Source organism: Theropithecus gelada, chromosome 15 (genome assembly GCF_003255815.1).
Source record: "Theropithecus gelada isolate Dixy chromosome 15, Tgel_1.0, whole genome shotgun sequence".
NCBI lineage: Eukaryota > Metazoa > Chordata > Mammalia > Primates > Cercopithecidae > Theropithecus > Theropithecus gelada.
The window spans coordinates 48,259,929-48,268,922 of NC_037683.1; the positions used below are offsets into that span (position 1 = coordinate 48,259,929).

Below are 8,994 nucleotides of genomic sequence, written 5' to 3' on the forward strand. Positions count from 1 at the left end.
CGCGGGGGGAGAAAAAGGAACCCCACAAAAAAAAAAAAAAAAAAAAAAAAAAAAAAAAAAAAAAGAAAAAGGTGATGCAAGAAGTGTCTGATTTTTAAATTTTTTGTAGAGATGGGGGTCTCACTATGTTGCCCAGGCTGGTCTCCTCCTGTCTCAGCCTCCCAGAGTGCTGGGATTATAGGTATGAGTCACCGTATCCAGCCTTAAAGTTTCCTTTTTTCCCCTTTTTTTGGTGACCAAGTTGTTCTGTCACACAGGCTGGAATACAGTGGCGCCATCTTGGTTCACTGCAACCTTGACCTCATTGGACTAAGGTGATCCTCCCACCTTAGCCTCTGGGATAGCTGGGACTACAGGCACTTACCACTACACTTGGCTAGTTTTTCTGTTTTTTTTTTTTTTTTTTTTTTTTTGTAGAAATGAGATTTTGTAGTCTTAATAGTGAGCTAAGAAATAAAAATTACACCAAATATAGGCCATTTTAAGTAATTAAATTAGCTTTTTAAAAAAAGTTCATTATGCCCATTTTGGGAAAGGTTTTGAGGAGGCAGGTTCTCTTATTTACGGCTCATTGAGTATATATCTTTACAGCCTTTGTGCAGAGCATTTTTGTGGAGATGATTTTAAACTCCTTTTAACACTGGTAGACATTTATTTGACCCTGTAGTTTTACTTCGTTGTATTCATTCTTAGAAAGCTGTCATTGGGGCCGGACGTGGTGGCTCATACCTGTAATCCCAGCACTTTGGGAGGCCGAGGCGGGCGGATCACCTGAGGTCAGGAGTTCGAGACCAGCCTGACCAACATGATGAAACCCTGTCTCTACTAAAAATACAAAAATTAGCTGGGCACTGTGGCATGTGCCTGTAATCCCAGCTACTCGGAAGGCTGAGATACTAGAATTGCTTCAACCAGGCAGGTAGAGGTTGCAGTGAGTCGAGATTGTGCCACTGCACTCCAGCCTGGGCAACAAGAGTGAAACTCAGTTTCAAAAAAAAAAGAAATCTATCTTTGGCCGTGCATGGTGGTTCATGCCTGTAATCCCAGCACTTTGGGAGGGCAAGGCAGGAGGGTCATTTGAGGTCAGGAGTTCAAGACCAGCTTGAATAACATGATGAAACCTCATCTGTATTAGAAATAGTAAAAATTAGCCGGGCGTCGTGGCGAACACCTGTAATCTCAGCTACTGGGGAGGCTGAGGCGGGAGAATCGCTTGAACCTGGGAGGTGGAGGTTGCAGAGAATCCCTTGAATATGGGAGGCGGAGGTTGCATTGAGCCGAGATCACACCATTGCACTCTAGCCAGAGCAGCAGAACAAGGCTGTGTCTCAAAAAAAAAAAAAAAAAAAAAAAAAAAGCTATCTTTGATGTGTGTTCTGATTCGGGTATAAGAATGGACCTCAGCCTGCTGCAGTGGTGCACACCTGTAATCCCAGCACTTTGGGCGGCCAAGGTGGGCAGATCACTCAAGGTCAGAAGTTCAAGACCAGCCTGACCAACATGATGAGACCCCGTCTCTACCGAAACCAAAAATTAGCAGGGCGTGGTGGCATGCCTGTAGTCCCAAGCACGAGAATTGGTCGAATCTAAGAGGCGGAGGTCGCAGTGAGCTGAGAGCACGCCACTGCAAGGTAACAGAAGGAGACTTCGTCTCAAAAAAAAAAAAAAAAAAAAAAAAAGGATCTCTGGCAGTGTTTTTGTAGTAATAAAAATTTGTAGAGTAAGAAAGATATAGGCCGGGCACTGTGGTTTACACCTCTAATCCTAGCGCTTTGGGAGGCCAAGGTGGAGGAGTTGCTTAAGCTCAGGAGTTCAATACCAACCTGAGTAACATGGTGGAACCTTGTTTGTATTGAGAACAAAACATTAACCAGGTGTGGTGTTGTGCGCCTGTATTTCCAGCTATTGGGGTAAATTGGTGGGCGGGGGCGTGGAGTGCATGAGGTGGGAGGATTGCTTGAGCCTGGGAGGCAGCTGTAAGTGCTGATTTTGCCACTGCACTCCAGCCTGGCCAACACAGTGAAACTCTGTCTTCAAAAGTAAGGCTGGGCTCGGTGGCTCACACCTGTAATCCCAGCGCTTCGGGAGGCTGAGGTGGGCAGATCATGAGGTCAGGAGTTCAAGACCAGCCTGACCAACGTGGTGAAACCCGGTGTCTACTAAAAATATAAAAATTAGCTGGGTGTGGTGGCACGTGCCTGTGGATCCTAGCTGCTCAGGAGGCTGAGGCAGGAGAATCGCTTGAACCTGGGAGGCGGAGGTTGCAGTGAGCCGAGATCGTGCCATTGCACTCCAGCCTGGGCGACAGAGCGAGACTGTCTTAAAAAAAAAAAAAAAAAAGAAAGTAGCACCTATGCAGTGGATTGTCATGTAGCATTAAACCTGATATAGATATTCATAATAAGGTGTGTGTTTGTGAGTGATTCTACGTAGTAGATGTTAAATATTCTGTTTTTGATAAAACAGGAAAATAGCCAGGTGTGGTGGCTCATGCCTATAATTGCAACTCTTTGGGAATCAGAAGTGGGAGGATTGCTTGAGTTCAGGAGTTTGAGACCAGCATGGGCAACACAGTGAGACCTGTCTCTACCAAAACAGCAACAACAACAACAAATTAGCCAGGCATGGCGGCTGCCATGGTTGCTACTCAGGAGGCTGAGGTCAGAGAATTGCTTGAACCTGAGAGGTCGAGGCCTTAGTGAGCTGTGATTGTGCCACAGCATTCCAACCTAGGCCACAGAGTGAAACCCTGTTTTGTTTGTTTGTTTGTTTTTTAATGAAAAAAATATGAATACCAAATACATAAATAGTTTTGGTGTTAGATGGTCACCTTATGGATTTTTCAATTTTTCTTGTGTTTGATATGTAAAGCTTATAATTTAAGAAACTTTAATGATGGGAAGGGATGAACATCAGTGGTGCTTGTATTGGAACAAGGCTACCTGAATCTGCTGGATAATGAGTACGGTAAATTTTTTAGGTTTGAAACACTGGGAGCAGAAAATAATAGTATTAGGGAAAACAGGCAAACTCTTCATATAGGCTTCTTGCAGCAGGGACACCAACAGTCTACTTTCATTTTGTGAAAACTGATTATATGAATTGGAGTTATCTTGTCATACCCAACTAAATTTAGAGTCAGTGGACCAAGGGTTATGGTAAAAAAGTGCTTGGGGCACAAAGCGCTTGCCCAGGGATTATATTGCAAGCCAGCTACCCAATGACGTGCTGTAACCTTAAATCCAGTTTTACCTACTAGCTGTTGAGATGAACTCTTGTGACTCTAAGTCTGGTTTTACCAACCGTCTTCACTCACCAATCAGAGCTTACCAGCTCCCGAAAGCTTTAGTAGTTCCAGTGAGTTTTCTTTCAAAACTAGGTCATGTTTATTTTTCTAATAAAACTCCCAACCTTGTTTGGACACACTGGAGGCCACCCTATTATGTATGTATGTATGTCCTGGATTGTAATCCTACTTATATATTCTTCCCAAATAAAACCTTTTTTACTTAGAGATTTGTTTCTCTCTATATTTTTGACTTTAACAGTTCATAACAAGTTACCATTACTCCAAACCCAAATGTGTAATGTGGAAATGCCATCTTTTAAAAACTCATCTCTTGCTTTGCTTTTCCCTTTTACTTCATCTAGTTATCACGACATTGGTGCTCTTGGCTGTGGCACTGGGATTTCTTGGTTGTTATGGTTCAGGAAAATGATTGTCTGATTTAGGGATAGTGAGAGTATATGTAAGGTCCTTATGTGTACAGGGAACAATTTTGGTAGTTTTTAATAAGTGTAGACATTGAATTTCTGTACCAGTGTCTTTCTGGGTATAATGTAGCAGTACTGCGGCAGTTAAACTGAGGTCTCAGCAGGCATAGGTTGGGATGAACAGGCCAAAGCACCTGGAATTTGCATAATCACCCACCCACATGGCCTGGAAAGGCCTTTTGAAAAGTGCTTTAAAATGCAAAAAATGTCAACAACTCCCCCTTATCCCACTTTAGTCAAGATTATTTGAAATGAGTATATATAAAAAACTGAGAATAAAAGCTGTCTGTTAGTTCCTTATGGCTTTTTTTCCTCTGAGATCTTTTTGTAAACTGTTCAGCTTTTTAAATATTTATGTTGGGAGTTAGTATAGACTTGGTTAACGAGGCAACTTAAACTATTTTGGAGTAATTTTCGATTTAGTAGACTGTTGTAAAGAGATGATACAGATTGTTCCTGTATATTCCTCACCTAATTTCCCTGTTGTAATAATTACAGTACCTTTGTTAAAACTAAGAAACTAGACTGGCACATTGCAAAATCACTCCACAAATGAATAACTTTCTTTAGAACTTTTCTGATTTTTTGTTGCTAAAAACATCAGAAAACGAAACTTAGTAATGTGATCGAAAAAATATTTTGAGTGACAAGTAACTGGAAGTAAGTTTTCTGCAACTAGCCAGATGTGGTGGTGCACACCTGTAATCCAAGCTACATGGGAGGCTGAGGCAGCAGGATCTCTTGAAGTCAGGAGTTGGAGGCTGCAGTGAGCTATGATGGCATCACTGCATTGCAGTCTGAGGGGACAGAATGACACCCTACCTTTAAAAATTAAATAAATATGTAAATAAAAACTTTAAGAAATTGTGATTTAGGCTGGGCATGGTGGCTCACGCCTGTAATCCCAGCACTTTGGGAGGCCGAGGCAGGTGAATCACCTGAGGCCAGGAGTTTGAGACCAGTGTGGCCAACATGGTGAAACCCCGTCTCTACTAAAAATACAAAAACTAGCTGGGCATGGTGGTGCATGCTTGTAGTCCCAGCTACTCTGGACGCTGAGGCAGGAGAATCAGTTGAACCTGGGAGGTGGAGGTTGCAGAGTCAAGATCGCGGCACTGCACTCCAGCTGGGCTAACAGCACAAGACTTCATCTCAAAAAAAAAAAAAAATTGTGAGGAGGGTAACTTTTGCCAGATGCAGTGACTCAGGCCTGTAATCCTAGCACTTTGGGAGGGTGAGGTTGGAGGATCACTTGAGCCCAGGAGTTCAAGACCAGCCTGGGCAACATAGTGAAACCCTGTCTCTTAGAAAAACAAAATTATTGTGTATTAAAAAAAAGATAAAGTAACTTTAAAAATATTTTTAGTTTAGCTAAATACAGCTTTTTTTCCTTCGGAACTAACCAGCATACCTTTTTAGACCTGACAACAGCTTTGTTGACACAAAGTCTAGTTCTAAGCCTATGTCTGGGCAGTTGTTTGCGTTACCTTTTAATTTTTCTTTTATTATTTTTTGCCTACCAACTACCTCTAACGATTTCATTAATTTTTAAGCCTTTTTTTTTTTTTTTTTTTTAAATCTTTTAAAAAATTAAATAGAGACAGGGTCTCTCTGTGTTGCCCAGGCTAGTTTCAAACTCCTGGGCTCAAGCAATTCTTCTACCTTGGCTTCCCAAAGACATGAGCCACCATGCCTGGCCAAAAAGATTTCATTATTTTTTGTTCTTCTGCTTTCTTTTGAGCTGATTTCCCTGACCCTGCCAAGGGAAAGAAAATTCAAATAAGTCATATGGCCAGTTAAGATGAACAATAACTTTAGGTCATTTGGTCAAAGGAATAGGTCCTTTATGTTACTTAATTTGATGCTTAGTTTTCCTATGGGAACAGGTTGAGAGGCCTAAATTCAGGGTCTTTTATTTGTTTTTACTTAGTGTTTCTAGTGCTTGAGAGCCTTAACTGTTTGACCCAGATTTTGGAATCTAACTTAAGCTTTTGGTTTTCAAATCCTTAACAATTGTATGTACTTTCCAGGCAACAGCTGAACAGATGCGTCTTGCTCAAGTGATCTTTGATAAGAATGATTCAGATTTTGAAGCTAAAGTTAAGCAGGTATGTTTCTGGCAAAGGATATCATCATTTTTGTAATCTGTTTGGATTGTGCTTAAAGAGATAATTTCAGTAAAGATTTTTGTTTTAAAGTATTACTTCTAGCTTCTAGTCTCACCTGAAATCTGTGTATTGGATTTTGGACTTGTGATTAAATACCTTTATTGGTGGGCAAGCAAAAGAATTGAATACGTTCACCTACCTTACAATACAATCTTTCTGAGTTATTAGTGTTTACATGTGAACATTGAACCAGACATTTCTGTAAGCACACTGAGATTTTCCTATACGTATATACATAGAAAGTATATCTAACATTTGGCACAGTCTCTGGGAATTTTGTTTAATGTTAGGGATGAACTGAATTACCTTTTAAAAAATTTCTTTTCATAGAGACATGATCTCGCTCTATTGCCCAGGCTGGAGTGCAGTGGTGCTATCGTAGTTTACTGCAGCCTCAAACTCCTAGGCTCACGCTATCCTGCTGCTTCAGTCTCCTGAGTAGCTATGATGACAGATGTTTATCACCATGCCCAGCTAATTTTTAAAATATTTGTAGAGACAGAGTCCTGCAATGTTGCCTAGACTGGTCTTGAACTCCTGGGCTCAAGCAATCTGCCTTGGCCTCCCAGAGTGCTGGGATTACAGGATTACTGGCCTGAATTGCCATTTCAGACATGGTTGTGATTTCATACTCTCGTTGGAAAAATATTAAATTTTAGGGCAATGTCTTCATTTCAAACTTTAATAAGAGGTATTTTTGATAACTTAATCTTAATTTCCAACTCTACTTTGCTGACTTTGTTTCTTATCAAGATTCTAGAAACGAAGCTGTAACCCCTATCTCAGTGCCAGATATTCCTACTCTTAGTAGATGTCATCTAATAATTGTTCTTTGGAGTAAATGTCTCACAATGAAATCTTGTCTTGTCTCACAAGAAATCATAGATTTCCTTCTCTGGAATGAGATCTTCATACAGTTTGAGATACACTTATATATAGTACATTGCCTTTTATCTGAATAGTATAGATAGAGCATTGGCCCAGGAGTTCAGAGATTTAAGTTCCAACTTTAGTTCTGTCAGTAATCTGACCACTGGGGTAATTTTGATGCTGACTGTATGTCTTAAAAATTGTATGTTGCAGGCATTCACTTAGTACAGATCATTGATAAAAATGAGACTTTTATTAGTAGCTATCCAAAGACTGAAGCGTCAGAAAGCTATAGAGTATGCAGAACTTTTGCTGCTTGATAAAATGAAAAGATGAAAGCAGAGAGGCCAAATGGTATAGTGCAGAGAGCTGTGATTATGAGATGAGGAGGCCTGGGTTCTAGATGGGCTTTGCTATTAATTACCTTTGTGACCATAGACAAATCACTTGATATGTTGGGATCAAGCTATTTTGAACTTCAACTAGTACATACTAAAATAGTTAAATGTAGTTAAAATGCAATAGATATTAAATCATAGGTTGATTCACTGATACTTGAGAAACCTGCATTTTGCCTAGTCTGTGATTGTTCTAGTGATGAAAACACTAAGTAACAAGTATCCCTTGCTAATGATGATAAACTGAAGAGTTTCTTTCATCATTACTTCAAGCATAGCACCGTGTTGAAGATCCTTGAGAAAATAATATGTCTAGGAGTGTGTTTTGTGATAGTAGCAGAATTCCACTAGTAAGACTTAGGGTGTTATGTAACTTAGTATGTATATGGAATGATTTTTTTTTTTTCTTTTTTTGGTGGGGAGACAGGGTCTCTCTCTGTCTCCTGTGCTATAGTACAGTGGCACAATCATGGCTTATTGCAGCCTTCACCTCCAGGGCTGAAGCGATCCTCCTACCACCACGCTCATTTAAATTTTTGTAAAGATGAGGTCTCACTATATTGCCCAGGCTTGTCTCGAACTTCTGGGCTCAAGTGATCCTCTCATCTCTGCCTCCCAAAGTGTTGATTATAGGTGTGAGCTGCTGCGGCTGGCCTTTGAAGTGTTCTAATCCAAATGGTGAAAGCCAATATGTGGAATATTGTCCCTGACAAAAAATTTGTATTGGATTTTCCATGAATGGTGACCATGTACTCATATAGTTCCACCTCATATTTAAGTTTAGGAATCCTGTGTCCTTGAATTAAATTTGATTATTCAAATACCTGATCTTGGGTATTCTGAGAATGTTGGTACGTATGTATGTGCTGCTGATTAATGATCTGCTCCTTGGTCAACTTGGAGGAAGATTGATTTTTAGTTAAATTCTACCAGTGTTAGTGAAAGGACATGCATGGAATGGCCACAAAAAAAATAAAACGTGTCTTCATTGTAAACTCAGGCTCTAGAAGAGGCTATCTTCATGTAGAAGGATTATGTAATTCTGTATTTGTATAGAAGAGTCTTAATATTAACATCAAGTGCCAGTTTTTGGTTGCCTCTAACCATTTTCTGATATATTCACTAGCTTATGGAAGTGACAGGGAAAAATCAGGATGAATGCATAGTGGCCCTACATGATTGTAATGGAGATGTGAACAAAGCTATCAATATATTGCTGGAAGGGAATTCAGACACAGTAAGTATTATTAATTGATTTGCATTGTTTACATTTGTCTACAATTCCGTAGCACATTTTCAACTTCACCTTGGTTGGGGGTGGGGATGGAATGGATTATGGTGCCATTCCATATTTGTTTTAAGTTCCAGAAAGAACGATTACCTGAAAAGACTGTTTTTGTTATGTATGGTTTCTTCATGAAGTCATAGAATCTGAAGACTTGAAGGAGAACTTGGCGATCTACTCCAGCCTTACAGTTTCCAAAAATCTCTGGACCTGTGTGTATTTTCACCACCCTCACCTGAAAAGCATCTCTTGGCTCTGTTGCTTATGTTTCTTCATCTCAGTCCTCACCTCTAATTACTTCTTACATCTCTAGCATAACAGAAAACCAGGATTGCTGGTATATGTATTTGCTTATGTGGAATATTAAGTTTTCTTTTTTTTTTTTTTTTTTTTTTTTTTGGCGGGGTCTCTCTCTTTTGCGCCGGGGGGGGGGGGGGGGGCGGGTTTCCGCTCTCTATTAGATCTATCTCCCCGGGGGTCGCCCCTCTTCCCCCCCCGC

At 40.3% G+C, this 8,994-nt stretch overlaps 1 protein-coding gene across 2 annotated transcripts in view; it reads left to right on the forward strand.

Annotated features, from left to right (window-relative positions):
• Positions 1 to 8,994, forward strand: part of UBAP2 (ubiquitin associated protein 2) — a 135,421-nt gene that overhangs the window by 48,631 nt on the left and 77,796 nt on the right. For both annotated transcript variants that reach the window (XM_025358750.1, XM_025358749.1), the window contains exons 3-4: positions 5,805 to 5,882; positions 8,337 to 8,447. In XM_025358750.1, coding sequence (XP_025214535.1) covers positions 5,805 to 5,882; positions 8,337 to 8,447 — 189 coding nt within the window. The remainder of the gene's footprint in view (positions 1 to 5,804; positions 5,883 to 8,336; positions 8,448 to 8,994) is intronic.